The 23,185-nt window shown below is 29.7% G+C and overlaps 1 protein-coding gene across 1 annotated transcript in view; it reads right to left on the bottom strand.

The window, feature by feature from the left end:
- Window positions 1-4,899: 4,899 nt before the first annotated feature.
- The window catches only part of LOC107441417 (orexin receptor type 2), a gene marked incomplete at its 5' end in the record, with an annotated part of 49,864 nt that continues 31,578 nt past the window's right edge, over window positions 4,900-23,185 (bottom strand). Inside the window, 4 exon segments of the mRNA XM_043052689.2 lie at window positions 4,900-5,123; window positions 8,380-8,492; window positions 11,475-11,643; window positions 20,948-21,341. Coding sequence (XP_042908623.1) covers window positions 4,963-5,123; window positions 8,380-8,492; window positions 11,475-11,643; window positions 20,948-21,341 — 837 coding nt within the window. The 3' untranslated portion in view covers window positions 4,900-4,962.

Here is a 23,185-nt window from a genome sequence, read left to right as displayed (position 1 = left end):
TTTCTCCTACTATTAAATTCAACGATTGAAGAAAAGTTCGTTTCCGAAACAGAAATATTATTTTTTTCGGATGAGATGTTATAATGCAATTTACTATAATACTTCCATTAAATTAAAAGATATTTTTTTAATAAACTGTAACTGTAATGGAACGGATGGGCATTACTAAATGACAGAAATAAAAAGTGGTTAGATATTTATGATAATTTTAATTTAACTAAATGGAAAAAGAAAAGAATCTTAATTAAAACAAATTTTTCTGCAAATAGCTTTAAAAACTTTTCTCTTTTGTTCAATGTTTTACTTCTTTTTTTCAAAATTTTACTTTCAGTAACTAAAATTAGAAGTAATTAAGGTCTGAAAACTTAAATAAGTCAAGGATTACATCTCCACATTTTTAATCGCTCGAAAAGTTTTTCTCTTTTTTTGAGGGAGGATGGGGTGGTAAGCTCTTTCGTAAACGTTTTTCTCATTAAAAAAAATTATTGAAAACCTCTAACTGTCATTCAATATCCCTTTGAATGCAAAACCGTTTTTTTTTAAAAATTGTTTTTTACTTTTTTATTTGGGCTAAATTAAAAGCAGCATGAAATTCAATGTAACTATTTAAAGAAACATATTGCTAATACTTCTATTGCGTCTTAGATCCATAATTAGTTCTTTTTCTCAATTTTATTTTTTATACAATTAATGTTATTATGAATGTACTCTAAGAAAAAAACATTATTAGAAAATGTTTGAGAAAAAATAAATTCTTGTTACGTAGATTGGGTTTTAATAAACTAAGTTTCTTCAGGCTTCGAGGAACTCCCACGTTGGATATTATAATCAATTACTAACTATTAGTTAAGGAATTAATTATAATCAGACACAAAAATGTAAATTCAGAATTACTTAAGCCAGCGTTCAGTTTAAGATGCCTGTCGATTAATGGACATTTACTTAAGCGAGTAATTAATTGTTGCGAAGCTTGGATCTTTGGTTAAATTCTATATTTGTGTTTAATGACATTTTTTTTAAATAAATTGTGTCAAAATGATTAGATAATATTATTTTAACATAAATAATTAAAATATGATGCCTTAACTTACCACTCGATAGGGTGTAGCTAAAGATAGCAGTAAGAATTCAATATTTGGTGCATGTGAGTCGTAGATGGGGTAACAAAAAGCTAAATTAAAACTATAAAACTAGAGTGAAACATTTATTAGCAGAAATGAAAGAGTAAAAATTATTATTATTTTTTACACTTTTAGTGTTTCAAGTTAGTTTAGGCTAATAAATTCCTGATGTTTAATTTAATGATTTAAGTTAAGTTAACAAGTGTAAATGAAAAAAATATAGCATACTTTACTGATTGTTACTACCTGTACAGTAGCGATTTTCTCTGTAATATTCTCGCAAAAATTCTGTTTTGTTTCTCCGTTGGCGAAAGTTGGCGTTCGCATTGGGCGTCAATTATACTTTATGTTTTCTCTTCGTAATTAGCTTCCGTTTGGACTCAGCCATAAATATAAGTTGAGGCTCTGCTACGTTTACGAGAACAATAAAGAAAATACAAGATTTCTTTTATTTCTAGTCCTATCAATAGTTTTTTTAAAAAACTTTTGGTGTTCTTACTTTATACAAGAAACAAGTAAAAAATTAAAGTTATGTATACAAAAAAAAGAAAAAAAAAATGGAAACATGTATTCAATGAAGTTAATCAGCCATAATTAGATGGTTGGGTTAGAGAATTCTTTCTTGTTCTTGAAAAAGAATATTCTACACAAAAAAGTTTCGGTGCTGTCCAAGAAAACAACGTTTGAAGAATTATTTTTAGTCATGAAAGTTATAATCGATGAAAGCAATCAGTCGTCAAATCAAACCAAATATGGTATCTTGGTCTCACGAAATTGATAGCATTTAACGAGCAAGGTGGCGTTAAAAATAGATAAGTCTTCCACTGAGGTGGCTTGGTGACGATGAGATAGTCAGTCATTAATTGGAAACAATGGATGCTTAGTCGGCTACCAGGACGAAACTCAAAAATGTCTGCCCTCCAAAACAAACAGGCGATGATTTTTCCTTCTGCACCACTTGTTCATACAACAATGTCAGACGTGTAAATAGGTATAAGTACAAAAATGTACTTATTTATCTAAAGACTCTTATAATTTTTGAACTATTAGTCTTACCTATAACAAATTGTCTTGTAACCATTTTCACACATGTTCAATTCAACAATATCATTCAGGTTTTTAAACATGAAATATGATATGAAATGTGAACTGATATGAATATAAGCTGACTATTAAAGCAACTTCAATAGTCATTATTATAACTGCTTTTTGAAGTTATACTTCTGATGCGACTTCCAACAAGGTTGCGTTAAACGTTTAACGCTACATTTTTATTGGCCGGGAAATCACGTGGTAGGATCCAGTTTTCCCTCATTCATTTCCAAATTGTTTTGGTTCTCACTAGCATAAAAATAATAAAAGTCATAAAAGTATTGTTTTTCTATAAATATTTTTTTAGTTTGATTTGATACACATACAATTTAATAGGATAGTATTTTTTATTTTCAAATTTAGTGGATAACAATTGTAAAAAATGAGTGAAAACAATCCCACGGACAATGCGACGGATTTAAGGTTATGTCAAGGTACGTCTCTTGTGAATATCAATTGATTGTTAGGTTTTCTCTTTTGAAATTACATTATGACGCATTCACATACATTATTAATACAAATACATTTTCCATGGCGAGACGATGAGGCAACCACAAGCACTTCCACTGGTTCAAGAGGTCCACGAGGGAAAAATGCACAATATTACCGTGATTACAGAGCACGGATGCGAGCGGAGCAGGAAAAAGAGTCGTTGAATAGAACTACTGATCCTTCTACGACTGCTGATTCTTCTACAATTAACGTCGCAGGTTACGAAGTTTAACTTCTTCCACGCGGAGGGACTCCACGCTCTATTTTTTTATCACAGTCGATGTAACGTGAAAAAATATATATGAGAAACTACAAATAATCGTCTGGATTCTAATATTTAACTAATATTTAAGGATATCCCTTTTTTTTTTATCCCTTCTTGATATAGTTGAAGGTTCATATTGTCCACCATTGTTTTTCCTATTCTTCAACGCTTAAATTAAAAATGTGCCCGTTTCCAGTACTTCATCATAAAAATAAAACACTTTATGTGATAGAAAAGTCAACGAATAACTATTTTTGTAGTATTGAATTCATTAATGATTGTAATCTTGATTTTTCAAAAATCTATCACTAATAACTTTAGCAATTTTAAATCCGGGAAAATTTTTCATATTTTTAAAGATTATTTTTGACGCTTGTACATGTTTCTAAATTAGATGATACATTTATTTCCTTTAAAAAATCGAAATAACCAGTTTGATTGATAGATTTTCAATAAAAATCAACTTTAATTTCTGCCTTTTTTCCAACAGCTTTTTGGTTTCCTTTAGATTTGGTGACTATTATTCCATCTGTATTAGAATTTATCTCGATAATAGTTAGATTTATTTTCTTTTTAATTGTTAAAACACTTTATTTTTTAAATTTATATTTGTGACCATTAATGTTTCTATGTAATTCACTTTATTTTTGATGAGACTTTTAAAAATATATACTGAATGTGTTGTTTACGAAGCACCTTGAATAACAATAATTACAGTGCAGAAAAAAAAAACATTCATAAACAAGAGAATGACTCCGTTTCAAGGGATGAAAAAGGTAATAAATAAAATATATCTGAAAAAAACTTGGGGGAAAAGTAATAAAAGTTTGCATAAAAATAATATGTAAATGAAAAATAGTAATTCTGGGCATGACATGCAACGTATTAACAGCACACACTGTTAGAATTTTCATTCTGAAACTACGGTAAAATAATTGAAAACAGTCTGTTCTTTCGATTAACCACAAGGTTTATAATTCGGAATATTTTTTTTTACTTTTACGGTTTTAAAATCGTTTACAACTGGCACGGCTTAAATACCGTGGATATAAAACTATATGGTATTGTAGCCATTTTACCCTAGCATGGTTTCTAAACAATAAAAACGAAATTTAAACGGGCATTAGAGCTCTGTGAGTGCTGCGCCATTTATCTGTGAATGATAGTTTAGTATGCTCATAGTCCAGGGCGACCCATTGAAGAGTGCGGGGATTACGGAAAACTCCTCACTTGTTGAAGGAATAGAAAAAATATTGTGAAATTAACAGTGGGATTCGATCCCCTGCTCAGACGGTCGTGACATTGACCGATTATCACTCTCAGCTACAGTATATACCCAGCTACACGGAACAAAGTTGTTGTTCCGCGCTTCATAAGTTGGTTTCATAAGTTCATAAGCTAAGCTTCATAAATTGGGCCTAGTTGGCGTGAATGGAATTCTAGTTGTTAAATCTTATTAGTTAAAAACAGGCAATATGTGTTTTTTCTTACATTCAATAGTTTGAATATAATCTTTTTTATAGTTATTTGACTGTTTTGTTTGAATATGGTAAAATAACAATTAAATAAATAGCTACTTAGCCATTTTTAACAGATAAATTTCTAACAGTGCAGAGAAAAATTAAATGAAATTATAAAATGAAATATTTTATTACTTGCATCTTGACATGTAGTTTAGGATTTTCGTAAAATTTGTCTTAAGAAGTAATGCAAAATTAAATAAATATGTAAATAAAAAAGCAGGTTTATATACATTGAATGTAGTACATTAGAAAACGAAATAAGCGGCGAAAAATGAAATAAAAATATTAAATTAACTAACTTATATTTTTTTAAGTCCATTTTTGTTATCTGATTTCAGATTACTGTTCTTTGTTTTCGCCGTGTATGACAAAACGATATTTGTATAAGAAAAAAACCACAACAAACTTTTACATTAAAAGCAATTTCATTCAAGAATTAAAACATTTAAAACAATAAACACATATAAGATTAAGTTTTGTCGAGGGTGGTCAAGTTAATGTTTTCCATTTGAGTCACGGATGTGGAAAATCGATATTTTGTTCCGGTCATGTGATCCATTTGTCTTCTTCTGTAAGAGTTTCTGCAGCAATAACAGCATAAAAAATTCTTGAATTCCTTTCGGAATTTTCCTGCAAAATTGAAGCGAAGATTGAAACTCAGCCAACGGTGTTAAAGGTTTTTTTATAAAGAATATGAAATGTTTTTCAAGGGTTACATTTTAATTTAATTTTAATATAATGATTTAATTTAGTTATAATTTAATTTTAATTAAAATTAAACTTAATATTTTTGTTAACGCAAACAGAGGAATTCTGAATTTATTTGTAAAACTGTGAAAGATCTACAAACATCCGTATTTTCACGTTCCTACAGCGGAAAGACTCTAGTTTTTACCGCATTAAGGAGTGCTTAAATAAACTACATATAGCGGAATAAAAATAAAAGAATGAATCAATGAATGTATGAGTTGAAGAATCAGCGAATCAGTAAGTCACGAAATCAATAAATCAGAAAACAAATGAATGGCTGAATCAATGAATATTAGAGTCAAGAAAATAGTGTTTTAATGAATCAGTAGGTTAATTAAAAATCATTAAATCATTACAATTGAAAATACTGTTATGACAAAATACAATATAAAATATTATTAGAACACAATTCAATGAAATAAGAAAATAATTTTCAAAAATGTATTTTAAATACAATTTTCCTAACCTGTGAGTTTAATTACATAAAGATTTAAATAATAATTTTAACACATTTTAACTGGTAAAATACCTGTTCAAAATACTTGTTCTGATGATCCTTGTTGTTAAAATACTACATTAAGTCACAAGTTAAGAAAAGACCATTGCGGTATAGGATTTGAGTAATCATCCGCGATTCCGTTTTATTTTGCTATAAAATTATACAAATATGCTTCCAAACCAATATCAAAGCTTTTAAAAGTGTAGCACTTCAGACAGAAATTTAGTTCGTGTTATCTTTTACGATATATATCATAGAATTATATCATAGAAAAAGGGTTAAAGTTTCATAGTCTTTCTCGAATTCTAGACTTACCGATAAATAAGGAAAACATTCGTTCTTGAAAAAGATGGATCTTTATGACGTTGCAAGACCACTAGATTTGATTGGACTACTAAAAATGGCTCGTCATATTGTGACAAGCCTTTAACAAATCCAATGCGACATAAAGAATTTTTATTTTTATATTTGTTGAAGAAGTTCCTTTGCAAGCAACAATATTATTTCGTTTAACATTTTCTTTAAATACGAGGAGAAAGACTAATATGTACACCGAAGAGCCATTACATTATGGCCACCCTACATCTATAACAATGGACTCGCCCAGATTTTCATGGTTTCTCGCCCAGGAACAATGTTTTCATGGGGCACATTAGGACCCATAATCCTCATACAACAATCCCTGACGTCTGTAAGCTACTTGAACATAGTTGCATTCCAGGTTCACCCATTCATGGCAACAGTTTTTCCTGCGGGGGATGGTGCTTACCAATAGGATAATGCACCATGTCATAAGGGTCGAATCGTCGAGGAACATTCCACTGACTTTCAAGTCATGTCTTGGCCCCCTAATTCACCTGACCTTAATCCAATAGAGCATTTGTGGTCCTACTTGGAAAACCAAATTCGTGCTGCCACGCTACCCCCTCGCAATGTGAGGGAATTGCAGGACTAGTTGGTGAGCGCTTGGTACCAGATACCTCAGACTACCTATCAGCATCTTGTGGAATCAATGCCAAGGCGGGTGCTAGCAGTTTTGAGGGCTAAAGGTGGTCCTACATGTTATTAGCAGGGTGGTCATAATGTAATGGCTCTTCGGTGTATATTTAAAGAAACAAAATACAATAGTTTTTATTCAATAAGTTTTGTTTTCCTCATTTCGCACGATTTAAGAAAGTGAGCAAAAACAAGGCTGTGCAACGACGTTTCAAAAGTTGGCGATGTTGATATATGGTCACATTGGAAGCCTGGTATCCATTTGGTTTGCACTTAGATGCTAACAGAATCTCTCGATAGGGATAATGGTTTTTTCTTAAGTTGCAAGAGAATGTAGAATCATTTTTTAACCTCCATTAAGAAAGCTGAATTACGGAGGCTTTGAAACACTTCACATTTTTACCAGTAACTATGCAGAAAAACATTACTTTCGCAATTTACGGTAATATTTCTAAAATTGTTGAAATCTAATCATAAATTAGATTGGATAGTAGTTTTTGAATACACACTACAGATTTCAAAGTGGTTTTCATAATATTTTATGAAAAATTATCTGTTAAAAGGTAGATTAGTGACGTAAGTAACACGTAATAATTTTCTTTGCTCATGTAATTATGTTTCTTTACTTTTTAATGTTTTTTATTCAGTAATGAAAATTTTTTTATTGTCAGAGCATATAAAATGGTCTTTATTTTTTTTAAAGAAAAAAAAAAGAATAGAATGGAATGAAGAAGTACATGAGGTATATTAAAAAAAAGAATTTAATGAATACTCAAAGAATATTTTTTTTCTTTTTAAAATATTATTTCTATGCAATTTTTTCTTCAAAACAAAATGTGAAAAAGTAACAGTGTTCTCCCCCTTTTCATCTCAGACAAAATTTCAATTCTGTAGATTGGTTTTTTTAATATTAATGAAAAAAAAATATGTGAAAAAATTCCTTAACTGATAAATTATTAGTGAATTAATTTATTGAAATAAATTGCAATATCAACTAAAAGTAAATTTTAAAAAAATTAGAAAAAAGTTAGATAACACCAGGGAACAATTATGTTTGTGTTGCATAAGATTTTTTCAACCGATCTGCAGATCAAATCTGCAGATCGGTTTCTCTCTTCAAGCTAAACTTTTCCTAAATGACATATTTTGTCGAAATGTACCAGTTTAACAACGTTATAAGTAACAAGGGATAGTATCAACGTTAAGGGTGCTGTTTTTTCGCATGCGTCTGAACAGGTCATAATGGGAAAAAGCCCCCAGTTGCATATGACGACATTTCTTGGCTTGAGTTACTACGCAATTTTAATCCTACTAATGTGCCCTAACTCTTCCAGAAGTTTGTCGCTACATTTGCGTTTTACATTACGCTGCATTACCGGTATTATATACCGTTTTTGAGCTTGTACATTTAAAAAATAAACTAAAAATGTCATAAAATATACTAAAAATGTTCTTTTAAAAAATATCGCTGTAGGAGCAAATTTAATTTCAGATTTGAAATTTTCACACCCGAATTAGGCAAGATGAAGTATCTGTATGAATCCAACAAAAAGTTTGTTTCCCCATGTAATTTTCTAAAATATTATTTCTAAGTAAATGTAAAAAGAAATAGCATGAACTGTTTAATATGATAATACTGACCATTCATGAAATTATATATGATGGGGTTGATAGAACTGTTGGCATAACACAGCCAATGGGATAACAGAGAAGCAACTGTTGTCACAGGGTTTTGAGGAAGTCCAACTGTATACCTATGAAAATAAGATATGAGATATTATAAGCAGATGTAGTCACGTTAAAATAATAAAGAAAAGAGAATAATACAGAAATTAATTATAAAATATAGTTTAAAAATCGTTTTCAACATCCCGATATGAATCTTTGGACATTTCTGTGAAATAGTTAAGATTCAATAAAAAGTACGTGTTCCTAGTACTACAGAGGCACATTTCGAACAACGTTAATTTTTCTCTGTCTTTTTTTGTGGCAAGTATGCCTTAGGTGACAATTCTTATGATAAAATATCTGAGAATGATGGCGAAATGTATTTTATAATCAATACGTTTTTATTAACTCGTCCTCGTGTGTAGGAGGGTCGTATTTTGCGATCAAATTGTGGACCACTTTCTTAAAAACAAGAGAACAAAAATCTGTACTAGAGATCAATGTCTAATGAAAATGCAAGTTTCAATTGTTTAGTGAGCTCAGCAAGCAAAATTTATCTTCTTAGTATCGCCAAAGAGAATTTTTGTTATCACAATTCCAGGACTACTTTCCAACTAGCTACAGTAGTCAAATTTCAACTGATACTCTGTACTGGAGGACAACACAAGCTTCAATCGTTTTTTGATCACTGCTCGCAAAATTTATTGTCGTATTATTGCCGAATCTTTAAACAAAATAATAACCACTTTTTGAGTAGCTCAGGTGCTTAAATTTCAAGTGTTGCTCTGTGACAATACAAGTATCTCTAAAACATTCGAATTTCGGTTGGAGCTTTATACTGATGACAACACAATCTATGATCTTTTTTCAATGTTGTAGGAAATTCACAGTTAAAAAGAAAATTGTAAAGTGCAAAACTTTCGTAATAAACTTCTAACACACTCGAGAACTTCTCGCACGTCTTTCGAATGTGATGCACTCTATGGTTCTTCTCTTTTGCCCTCTTAAGAAAATAAGCTTTGAAGTTCTTTTAATTTTATTTTATTATGCATTAAAAAAACATTAGAAGCAAAATAAACAAAAGGACATCGAAGAAAAAATAATGCCACCCTACATCTATAACNTTTTTTTTTTTTTGAAAAAAAAAAAGAATTTTTCAACATACCAATTTTTAAGATTTTAGTTGTAAAAATGGTTTAAATGTCAGGCTACTATTTTAGAATCGCATAGTTCATCACAGAAAAATATGAGTTCAAATAACCTTTTGAATTTTATATATTGATTACTTGAATGTCCAGTTTAAACGTCTGGAAAAGGTACAAAAAAATGGAAATAATTGCTAAAACATACTCAAGAAAACAAAATAAAACTGCTCAGTAACTATGTCAAACGCAAAAACAAATAAGAGAAGTTATCATAATTGAACAAAAAGTTATAATCAAAACTATAAAAAAGTATATAAATAAATAAAATAGAAATGTTAAGCAATTTTTGACGTAATAATTAGAGATTAAAAAAATAACCTTTATGATTTGATAAGCATATCTAATAAGGTATGCTAATTAATGAGTGCAGATGATCATTTAAAACCTTACAGAAAATGAATTTTTTACATTTGAATTATAGACGCTATACACCATCTTGGATAGTAGACCATCTGTCTTTATAGTTTAGTCAGGAGAGTAGTTCTCCTTAATATAAATTTTACTATTCTCGTATTTTGCTATGCATTTTAAACTAATAAAGAAAAATAAAATATGTTCCCCTCCGTTTTTAAAGTTCGCTTATCCAACAATTATTAACCCAATAAACTACTGTTTATTTTATTTGCGATTTATTATTGCTTAATTTAACAGTTTTTGAACTCTCCATTCATTACCTTATTGGATTTAAAGATGGTAATTAGGTAATTGATCAATTCTAAAATTTCTATAAAAACTAAGGATTTTTTTCTTTATCTTTTAGTTTTTCTTTTACAGGAACTGTTCAACTTATTTCATTCAAACTTTTAATTTTAGTAAGTAAAATGGTATTCGTTATGAAGATGCAGAGAATTTTACATTTCAGACAAAAAAATTTTATTGATGATTACATAGAATAATAAAAAAAACTAATAAATAAGCACCAAACATTATTTTTCGGCTGAACAGCTTTTATAAATAGACTAGGGGGCTGAGCCCCCTGTTCGCTACCGCTCACCAACCCCGATGATTGCTTCGCAATAAATGTTTTTTCTTGGAACATTTTTTCTACTAAAGTTAAAATTATTCACTTAACATATATGTACTAAAAGGAGTTATGTTTATTTACGTGCTTGCGCCTCTATTTCCCACGTCCAAATATTACTATCGATTATTATTATAAACATTTAGATCTCTTGGTGAACAGAAGTGATTTTTCGAATTATCATTTTTTTAAAATAACATTTATATTCTTAAAACGTTATATTGCTCAAACAAATTTGATGAGTTCGCAACCTTAATTTAAGATTTTCGCTAATAATAGCAGTACTGGAAAATGACTTTAAATTAGGGATACAAAAATACTTAAAGGAAAACAATACCTTCACGACTTTTGTTAATTTTATGCTGATGACAACCTAAACAATATGGAAATAAATGGGGGGAAACTGGATCACACCACGTGATTTTCTGGCCTCTAAAAATGCACTGACAACAATGGAAAACTGCGACACCATCATTAGAATTTTATATATAGTAAGATACAATGACATTTTTTCCGTCTAAATAGTTTTCGAATTATAGTGCAGTAAGCTAAAAGTAAAAATGTGCGTGATAATATTTTCCAGAAAAAAAATCCAATTTAAGGACAAAACTGTCGGAAAATTTCGGAGAAAGCGCGTTTTTGTATTTGATTTGTAGCAAAAAATACCGTATACACTAATTTTGTAGATTTAGTTTCAGCAGTAGTTTTTTTGTCACTTTGAAGATTGCTTCATTATGCCACAATCTATTCTGAATGCAATGCTTTTGCACATGTTTAATTTAAAATGCGAGAGAACAGCCTAATAAAAACGTAAGCAATGCAAAACTTTATTAGTTATTTACCTGAGGGCGTTGATGAGATGAACTGGAAAATAACACAATCCAAAAATGACCACAACCGCTATGAGCATCTTAGCCGCTTTTCTCCGAGATTGTATCTGTCCTTCACAACTAGGATTCACTGTGATTAATCGTACTGTTGTGCCGTTTTTACCGTTCTGCTTTGAGATTGCTATAGGGAGAACAAATTGTAGGTGAGATATTGCTTTATATAATGGAGAAAACACAATTTTTATTGTGCAAAGCAAAAAAGGAATGAGATTTTAACAATCGTTGTATTACGTTATCTAATATGAACTTTTTAATGTGAAGAATATTTAAAACAAAACAAACGAGATAGGAGTTTAAATTAAAATAACAATAAGATTTATGAATTAATTAAAAAAAATATACGATTTGTGTTCAATTATTGTTATAATTCACTTCATCGCAATTACATAAAAAATGAATTATTTTTTATTTTGGAAAAAATAAACAATTTAAATCCTAATTATATGGCATAATTAAAAGCGCAAGTAGACGTTATTTATATTTTAAAATTATAAGTTTCACAATTCAAATTTATGAAATCAATTCCTTGAGGTATTTACTAACATTTTCAGTCACTTTCTTTCAAAGAAACTGAACATTCAACAGTTATTTTTTGATAAAATTGCAACTCTAATGCTAAATTCATCGTACTATTTTAAAGAATGACGCATGTAAATACTATTTAGTCTAAATTGATAATAATTGATTGCTTTGCCTAAATTACTATTTAGTGTAAATACTATAAATACCAGCTTAAAAAGTTAGTGGAATTTATATTCTGAAGCTCCCTTTATATTGTAACACTTCCATACATGTTTTTTCATCAAAGAAACCTGACCATTTTATTTCCATTTTGGAAAATGATTACTATCAATTTACAAAAGTTTACTAGATCTCAAATTAATTATATAAATCCATAAATGCTACCTCGGAGGCACAGCTTCCCACAATGTTAATAAAAAGTTACGAATAAATCGTTTAATTTTTCTAGCGAATATAAACTTCATAGTTCGATTGCTAGGTTTTATAGATTTTGTGGTGATGAAAATCATTGTAATATACCATTTGATGTATCAATAGATTTTCGTTTTCACATACGTTTAGATAAAAAAAAATTATGTAATTTAAATTCAAAGTTTTTCTTTCTGCACTATTTAAATTAATTCTAGTGCGAAATCTAACTGCCTTCAGCTGTTTTTTTGAAAATGCTAAAAAAAGTAATAGTTCTGCACTTTTTGAGAAAATGTACAATTTGCACTACGCAAAATAAAAATCTAAGATCAAATCTTTACGTTCTTGAACTCAATCTTGAAGGTACGGGGGGTAACATCAAATATGCTTATCAATTAGTGCTGGCTATATTTCAAGTAGTGAAAGCAGACACAAAAACGTACTTTCTCTGAATAAACATAAATTTTTTTCGATGAATACAAATTTCTGGCCCACAAAATAAAGGAGTTATCTGGCAGTCTGGGAAACATATAGTCTGGAGAAAGGTTCAAAAGCTGGAACACCTTAATGTTAATTTTACTTTTTACGTATTTCACCATATCTCGAGAACTCCTTGAGCGAATTGAAAATATTTCGATCAGAATTGTGAAATTCGTTTATCCAAAGAATATTCCATTTATTCCGAAGAATTTCCATTTAAATATAATTTTAGTTTAAAATTAATTATAATTATTAATTTAAGAAATTAAATTTATTTATTAATTTTTTTATTTATAACAGTCAAAAAAAATTTGAATTGAAAGGTATACAATTTTTAAACATCATTTTGAAAAATAATGCCATTTCAAAGGGCAAAATACAAAATTTGAAGGAAACCGATCAATACTTCCTGAGAAATCGAATTTTTTAAAAAAAATCTTCTTTTAAAAATTCAATTTCTAAGAAACTATTCGATTAATTTTGCTCAAAATTTTGTATTCCTTTATATAAAATTACATTCTTTGAAATAATGTAGAAAATTGTATATCTTACAATTCTAAATATCTTCACTTTTATAAATAAAATAATAAATATTTACTAAAAATTATATTTTTCATGAACTTATCTTTGGATAAACGAATTTTACAACTGTGTTCAAAAATTTTTCAATTCGCTTAAAAAGTACTCGAGACTTGGTGAAATACGCAAAAAGTAAACTTAGCACTAAGTTATTCCCGCTTTCGGACCTTTTTCCCCGACTAACTATTGGAACCATATTTCCCAGACTGCAGCTAACCTCCATATTTTGTGGGTCAGAAATTCGAATCCGCCGATAAAAATATATGTTTATTCAGAGAAAGTACGTTTTTGTGTCTTATTTCGTTACTTAAAATATCGTCTGCACTAATTAGTTAACATATAAAAGGTAACCCATTAGAACTATTAAGATTGATTCACAGATCTTAAAGATCCGATCCAAAGTTATTCAAGGTGGTCAGTTTTTTCTTCTTCTTTTTGGTGCACTGTAAAACAATAGAGTAATATTTTATATAAATGTCTGCAAATTTTCCATGGAATATTTATTAATTTCACACATTCGAATAACATTATCTCTTAAATACTTTTATCTCAACTATTACTATCTATCATTATCTGTCTTTGTTGCTACTATTTGTTAAAAAGGACTCGTGAAAATTTAGATTTTTTTTCTACATTCTAAAATCTTTCTAGATCTCAGAATACGTTTTGGTAACCTACGTAGTTCTAGAATCGCAAAAAAACACAAGTTAAAACAATGCAGAGAAGAGAATTATAATAATCTGTTCACGGGCTCTTGCAATGAAATGAAAACATTTATAGGTTTAGTCAATGTGTTCGGTTATTTTACTTCTCCATAACTATGAATAACAACTGTTTTAGTTTCAGATTCAAATCTTATAATGATCCGATAAAGTAGGAAATGAAAAAATAAATAAGAGTGAACTTTTTGAGAACTTTTTAAAACGTTTTTAAAGCGATTCGTGTTTACTAACAAATCTAAAAACGGCTGTAGTTTTTCTAAAGAACGACAGAATGGATTTTCAAATACTTTGGGTTTGTTTATCTTGTTTCGTTGAGTTTTATCTATATATATATATAGAGAGAGAGATAAAATGTTTAGAAGGAAATTAGAGAGAAAATTTTTATGCCACCTTTGAAGTAATTTTTCTAAATAACTTATGAATTGATTTCCAGAAATATTCCCTTTTTAGTTTGCCGATCTTGTTATAATGTACATTTAATTTTTTTTCAAATTTTAACTTTGTATTTATTTTTGAAGTTAATTTCTACTGCAGCTTTTCATGCAGTTTTTCTGTAAATCAATTCAATAGATTTTCTAAGTAATTGATTCCAGTAAAATACATGTTTTGGAAACTTTGATTTTTGAAATAGTTATTTATAATTGAAGAAAGTATGTCTTTTTTTTTGTTAAAATAACTGTCTTTCAATTTAAATGAAAAAAAAAAAACAATTAAATTTTAAATAAATAAATTTGAATGTGGGCCATAACATGAGTAACACAATTTAATTCTTGTTGATCTGAAAATTGATTTAGTTTTATTTCTCAGGAAAAAAACAAATTTCTATCTAGGATAGAAAAACTTATTTTTTTTCTATAAAATCAAACAACAAAAATAATTGCATTACAGGATATACTATGTCTCAGAAAGTTAATAACCACATTTAGGGGAGAAGTTTTTCTTATTTTTTTAAAAGTTCTATTTCATGAAGCTATCTAAAAATTCGAGAACAATTATGTTCAAACGCGAGAGCAACGTGGGCCCACCTAATATGTTGTCCCTGAAAAAGTGACCAACAAATCAGCTCTTATGCGTTTGAATTGACGAACTTCAACCCAGATGGGCATTGGAAAAACAATATTTTCTGACTCAACTGTGTAGGGGTCAGGGAACTGGCCTGGTTTTGGTTCGAATCTTGGTCAAGACATGGATATTCGTTCATTCCGTATACTATCTGTCCTTACAGTGGGAGCAACGTCGGCCCACCTAATATGGTGCCCTTGAAAGAGTGGCTAACAAATCTGTCCTAATACGCCTGAATTGACGAATGTCAACCCATGTGGGCATTGGAATAGAAATGTTCAAACAAAATTTTTAATTTATTCGTTTACATTAAAAATGAAAATTACTTCTTGTAGTAACACACGTAACAGAACACTTTGTTTAATTCGTGACTTCCTTTCTATAATATCAAAATCCTCATAGAGAACATCTTCAGGGCCTCTTTTCACGAGGAACTCAAAAATCGTAATTCCAATAAACCATGGCTTAAACAGATTCTCAATGTCCCTCAGTGGACTAGGATGAAATCTGTTGCCATGTTTCGTCTGATAACTGACCACGATTGCCTGAAAAAACATCTATGTACGATCAAAGTGGTTCATGATCCCTTTTGCACATTGTGTGACCTCCACGAGGTAATGGACTCTCCCTCGGAAATCTATATGGGAACGCTACTGGATTGCTCGCTCTTATTTATAGATTTATTGTTGTCTTTTTGATGTTCAATTGTCCTTTAATGTGACATTCGAAATTTAAAAAAAAAAAAAAAAAAATAGTACACTTCGTTTTTGTAATAAATACAAATTTACTCATTTATATTAAATAAAAAAACTAATTAACTAGATAAATGAACAAATTAAAAAAAATAATTGCTCAAAAATTGACTCATAATTTTTTCAGATATTTGAGCAAGATATTCCCTTTTTTTTTCTTCAGAGGTAACATTAGCGGTGGAAAATAGAGGTCAATTGAAGAACTTAATAAATAGTTTTTTTATGACGTCAATCAATAAAATCTTTTTTTCTGTCGAAAAGAGTTTAATAGAATTTTTAAATTTTTCAGACAACAAAATGTATTTGCTAATTACTAAAAATTGTTATTTCACTGATTGCTATTAGTAACATAAAACAATTTAATATTCGGGTTATTTTAAATTAAATTGCTTATTGAAAACATGACAAGTATTCTTACTTTATCGTTTAATTTTTAAAGATTTTAAGCGAAACGTTTCTAAATTGCTACCGTATGAGAGTTACTCTAATTAACATGAGGCCATCCTAAATTTTTATAATATTTGAAAAGAATATAAATTTGCCTTATTAGTAATTCAAATTTAGAAGCAAAATAATGCTCTTTGAGTAAAAGACTCTTTGAAATTTTTTAGAACATTATAAACAGTAACAATTTCAAACTTGTGTTTCTAAATAAAATACGTTGAATTAAAATAATCTTAAAATGTTTTATATTAATTAATTCTGCAGTTTCAAAATATTTGTCTTTAAATTAAAAATAATAGTTTGTTTTTAAGTAAAAAAATGGATTTTATAAGGAAACCACCAGTATTTTTTATTTACATCTAAATATAAGGAAACTTAAAATAAAGGCGTCTTTATTTATTTTACCTACTTTTTTATTTACTTCACTATTATTATTATACCTTTCCCCCCTTTCCTTCTTGTCTCCCTCCTATTCTTATAATCAATCTAATTCTATCTTGCATTCTATCCATTCTATCTTTCATTCACTCACTATTCTATTTATTCCCGCGGACTCATATACTATTTGACCGATTTAAATTAACAATAAATGAATTAAAAATTCTTTTCTTTGATAACCATATATGAGGTTTAGTTTTGAAAGTTTTTTTTCTAAAATTCATGCTCCGATTCTCAAAATTGGTTCCTTTTTTTTTCTTTCATTCAGTGACTTATAAACTCACTCGTATGAAGACAGAGGGGGAGACAAGTTGGATTGTCAGGACAAGTAGAAATCACTCAAAAATTTTAATGATTTGACTCGAAAGTATTTGCTAACTTGAGATATAATGGCATGATACTCAGAGCTTGGCATTCGTCAAAAACAAAGTACAGACCAGGGGGTGGGATTAATTTATGCTCATTTTTTTAGAAAATGGCGATTAAATAGCAATCTATTGTATTTCGAGGACAGCGAAGTTTTAACAACTCAATAACTTGGAAAATCAGAGTTACCTCCGAGAGTTATTACACAGTGAAGATGGTCCGTGCTGGGGGAAAACGGTTCCTGTCCACAAGTAGACAAGAACAGCAAAGAAAAGTACAGTGCGCAAAATAAAAAACTTTTGCTCCAACGATCGGATTTTTACGTTCTAGGACTCAATTTTAAAGGTTCCCGAGGGTGACCTCAAATATGTTAATTAATTAGTGACGACGATATTTTAAGTTATGAAATCAGACACAAAAACGCACTTTGTAACTTAAATGTCGTATGCACTAATTATTTTATATTATATTTTATAACCGTCGTTGAGCAGCTGACCCAATTTTACGGGTTTACGACTACTAATATTCAACTCCGTAGCCTTATAATTTTGAACCCAATCCAGAAGACAAGGGAGCTCCTTGATTGAGTATTGGGAGAAATTATGCCTTCGTGGAGGATATTTTGATGGAACTAACCCGTATTTGCTTTACATAGAGAGGAAGACCGCGAGAACCTCCCACGGTAAGCCTGACGGCAAGGAGACTCTAACCCATGATCCATCTACCACTGAGGACATTTCACGTCAGCACTGTGGTCGGTGCAAGCCGGATGCGGCATTCGTATCGACTGGGATTCGAACCCGGTTCGCCTCATTGGAAGGCGAACGCTCTGTCCCCTGAGCCATTGTGGATCATGCACTAATTAATTAGGTTACTCCCTCGAACCAATAAAATTGAGTAACGATATAATAAAAAGTTAATCAGGGTGGTCCATTTTTCTTGGAGCAGACGACGACGAAGAAGACGACGGGAATAGTAGTGAGGAAGTATTTGATCGGGAGAAAGTTTGAGGAAAAAAAAAACGTTTCTTGTCCAAATCGATTTTCAATTTTTATTTATTTTTGCAGAATCGAAAATTGTTAATTAGGTTTTGAAGTTTTTAAGGGATGTAAAAAAATATTATGACTTACGTATATGTTTTTAATTTTAAGATTTCATTCTAAAGATTCATTCTAAAGAATACCAAGTCTTAAAATTTGTTTTTCTTAATATCAGTTTCCTCGGGCATGAACCGTCCCCCCTTCATCTTCATATACTCACTGTTATCGTTCAAATATTATCTTAATCAAATAATGTAAGTAGAAAATTGTTAAATTAAAGTATTAAAAGTAATAAATTCAATTATCTTCTTAAATTCGCTACTTTTAAAAAAGTTTTTTAAAGGAATGTATTGAGCCTTAATCGTGCTTAATTAAAACTAAACAATTTTTACCAAGAAAATTAAATCTCACTAAATCAAACACACGCAGATTGAAATTAGAAAATGAAATTGTAACTAGAGTTAAAAGACTTAGGTTGCAAATCGTTTTTTAAAATAAAAATAAAAACAACCCTAATAATCAAGCATGCATAAAGTAAATTACGCAGAAATTTAAAAAGGGACACAATTTAAAGGTTTTTTTAAAGGTTGTACTACATAATAAAATATTGAAAAAAAAAGAACAACAAACAAATAACATACAATTTTTTAAATGATGCAAACTATCTGCTATTCATAGCTGTTAGAACAAGTTTGCCGATTTTCAGCTAGCTCACTCTTTGCTTATGATGAAAATGGCGTAACACTATGCCGTAAATTTGTGAAAATAAATAATAGCCGTAATAAAATAAAAGCCGTAGATTTGTGAAAATGAAAAACGCCAGAGATCTAATTTCTGAATTAGAAAAGTTATTCTAACACTTCGTTTGGGGTAATAAAAATGCCTTAAAATTGAGACTTATAAATTGATATTAACCATTTTCGTCTAGGTGGAAAAATCTCGCCATACTGAGGATTTTTTTTTTAAAAAGTTAAGTTATTTTTTTTTAATTATTAAGATATCTATCTGTTTTAAGACCCAAAAAGAATTTTTCTAGTATATATAGTTTCAAATAGAAGTTTTGTAACGAATTTAAGAAACATAAACTGGAACCTTTTTTTCCTCGAAAGTACGGTAAATAAAAACAGCTTTAATGACTGTAATAAGCGGTAAACATTAGGCAGCTCCTTCATTGAGTACAACCTTTTATCTTTTTTCTTTTGTTTGTTTTTCTTTTATGAATATATTTTCTACTTCCATTTTATTTTTTTCATTAATAAACATAATATTAAACATTTAATATAGTAAAAATATAATAATACTAATATAGTAATAATCATATATAAGATCTTTATTACTATATTAGTAAATAATAAACATTTGTAATATGCTTATTATTATATTAGTAATTAATAAGCAGCTGTAAAATGTTTATTACTATATTAGCAGGCAATAAGCAGCTTACAGATGTTTAGCAATAACATTTATCACTTCGGCAACATCTATACCAGTGATTCTCAACCACTGTGCCGCGGCACTTTTGTGTGCCGCCAAATTCTTAAAATGTGCCGCCAAATATTAGAACTGATACAATAAAAATTATAATGCTTTTTTTATTATAAGTAAAGTTTAAACTAAAGAAAAGTGTATAGATATATAATATTATATATATACCTACTTTTTATAATTTTTCTACGCTTTAACCGCGTGAACATCTCTTTGTGGTCGATTGTCTTGTCTCTGACAATCTTAAAATAAGAAGGAAGTGTTTAAATTGTCTTTGACACNACAATCTTAAAATAAGATGGAAGTGTTTAAATTGTATATGGCACACAATTTTAAAAATTTTTGTAAGAGCATTAAAGTAAGCTATTAAAGTAATGTTGCATGTAAGCTATTAAAGTAATGTTGCATGTAAGCTATTAAAGTAATGAGCATTAAAGTAATGTTGTAAGAGCATTAAAGTAATCATTAAAGTAAGCTATGCAATTAATAAACAAATTAATAAAGGATAACTAAAAAAACAAATATATAAATAACAAATTAACAAAGGATAACTAACAAAAATTAAGCTAACAATTAATAATTAGCAAAAAAACTAGTTAACAAGAAATCACAAAAAACTAACAGTTAATAACTATAGAAAACAAGCTAACAACTAATAACTAGCAAAAAAAATAAATAACTGTTGCTAACTAATAAAAAATTGGTCTAAAGAAATAAATAATCCCTTAATCAATGTGCTTTTGTAGTACATATTATTTTATTTCACATTCAAAATTATTATCACAAACTATTTATCGCAGTGTAAAATAGGTAATTAAACAACTTTTAATCTAATTTTCTTCATTGTGTGCCGTCAAATTTTGAAATCGTTAAAAGTGTGCCGCAACAGAAAAAAAAAAAGGTTGAGAGGTCACTGATCTATATATTCAGAAAGTAACATGCGGATGCATATTTTTGCATATTTGGGCGGAGCATATTTTTACAGTTTTTTCTTTTAAATTTAAATATTCATATGAATAACATAAATTATCCTTTATCTTTTACTTATCGGTCAGAATATCATCGTAAACTATCCAATATAAAATGGAAATCATATCTCAAATATTAAAGTAATAATAATAACATACTTGTGCGTGAAGCATGGTGATTAGTTTCTGATGATCCTGGTATATTCTTATTCCAGAGAACTTTTGCAATCTGATAGTAGGCCACAGCCATCAACAAAAAGGGAATAATGTACAAAAACAATAGAAGAAACAGCTGGTATATTCTGGTGTTGCTCTCGCTCCATGTGTAAGCACAATCTGTAAGATAGATGGTCTCCAGGGGTATTGGATGCTTTCTTGTATCGAGGACTATGGCTTCTGGCAGGGCGACAATAATTGATACCAACCATATGAGGAAAATGTTTGTTTTGGCACGGGCGGCTGTGCTTTTGAAGCTGAGGGGATGACAAATGGCATACCAACGATCGATAGAGATGAAAGTCAAGGTCAATACTGATACACTCACTGAGACACTCTGGAAAAGAAAAAAAAATTATGCTGTATGATGAAATGTATTCTCTAATGACCGCACTTAAAGGTTAAATTAAAGTCAGAAGCAAAATTACCAACTGAAGGTTTTTAATACCGTATATTTTGATTTTATTAGCCAGAATTTCTTCTTTTTTTAAAAAAGAAACGAGAAGTGTCATTATTATACAGTACAGTAATTTTACCAGATTTTTTTTTCTCCGAGTAAAAAGACTGCCTCTCATGAAGTAAAACACCCATACCATAGTAGCTGATTCTTATGTAGAATGAGCTCCTGAATCAGAATATAAATCGCATTTTTCCCATTACCCAACTTTTTCTAGGAACGCCTCACTTCCATACGTTTTTCACTCTTCAATAATTATATGACCGTGAATTTGATTCAGAGAAAGAAAAGGATTGCTTTAACCTTTAAATTTCTTTTTAGGAAGTTGAGAGATGAAAAAATTTTAAAACTTGAACATTTTTAAATATGTAGTAAGAGGTGGAATTTTTTCGGGTTTCCCTCCCTAAAAATATTGAAGCAAAAATCCCGCCTTTAAAAATGACAGTTTTTTTCAGTCTATTTTTTTTTAAATATTTTATTTATTTTCAACTTAGCTGCAGAACAGTCCTTCTTTTTCTTTTAATCAAATTCATAGCCAAAAATTTATTAAAATGCGAGAAAACTGAAGAGGAAAAGAGTCGTAATAAATGGCAGGAATGATCTCAGCCATTGATTTTTCTTTCAAGGCAGTATAAATATAATGCAATATAGAAGGCAGAGGCTGTTCAGTGCTTAGAGCGTTTGCCTCTATCCAGTTTCGAAAACCAGCAGTGACTGAGCTGTACGAATTCTGCTCACAGCTCGCACTGACCACAGTGCTGACGCAAAATATCCTCAGTGGTAGATAGACCATGTGTTAGACTCCCCTTGCCGTCGGGATAACTAAGGGATGTATCAGTGGTTTTCTTCACCGTGCACCGCAATTGCGGGTTAGTTCCATCAAAAAGTCCCCCACTAAGGCTAGTTTGTATCACTGATCCATTCAGGAGTTCCCTGTCTTCTGAGTTACGTTCAAAATTATAAGGCTACGGAGTTGAGCATTGATAGTCGTAAACTCAGAATTGGGTCAGCAGTTCAACGCCAGTTATAAATAATATAAAATGTAAAGGAGATAACATAAATTATATTAACAGTATATAAATAAAAGGACAGGCGTGGAGACAAGTTACAACGTGTTTTTAATTTTATTATCATTTTTTGTTCTATTATTTTATTTCATTATTATTATTTTTCATTTTATTATTATTTTTTATTTTTACAAACTGTACATCTGTCTACTTCGAACCAAAGTGTAAAATTTTTTTAAATTTACAAACTTGAATGATGAATTTTAACCCCATCTTTGAAGTCACTTTGACTAGTTTTACCTTAAAGGAACGTCAACCTACCATTTAAATTAAATTAACTTCAGAGCACTCAAACTTTGGAAGGACTTTCCTCTCTATTAAACAGCCTAACAGCGCGAATTATATCACTGATCATTAACTGTCTAAACAGAAATTTTGTCATTTACTTAAAGTCAGATACCCGTTCTTATAAGAAATGGGTTTTAAAAAAATAACTTCATGCTTCAAAATCATGAATAACACTGATTAGGACTGGGCTATAAATCGATGTATCGAGACATATCGATTTAACGCATATATCGGCAAGACGATACAGCGACTTTCATTCAAGGCGATGCATCAGAAATCTGATTTAAGCCATCGAGCAAAGACAACGAGCGCAAAACGATATAGCGATATAAGACACGCAAGGATATAAGATAACGATATAGCGATATA

This window comes from Parasteatoda tepidariorum, chromosome 4 (assembly GCF_043381705.1).
Source record: "Parasteatoda tepidariorum isolate YZ-2023 chromosome 4, CAS_Ptep_4.0, whole genome shotgun sequence".
Lineage (NCBI taxonomy): Eukaryota > Metazoa > Arthropoda > Arachnida > Araneae > Theridiidae > Parasteatoda > Parasteatoda tepidariorum.
The sequence above is the reverse complement of the archived record's forward strand: the minus strand, read 5'-3'. Positions and strand labels throughout refer to the sequence as shown.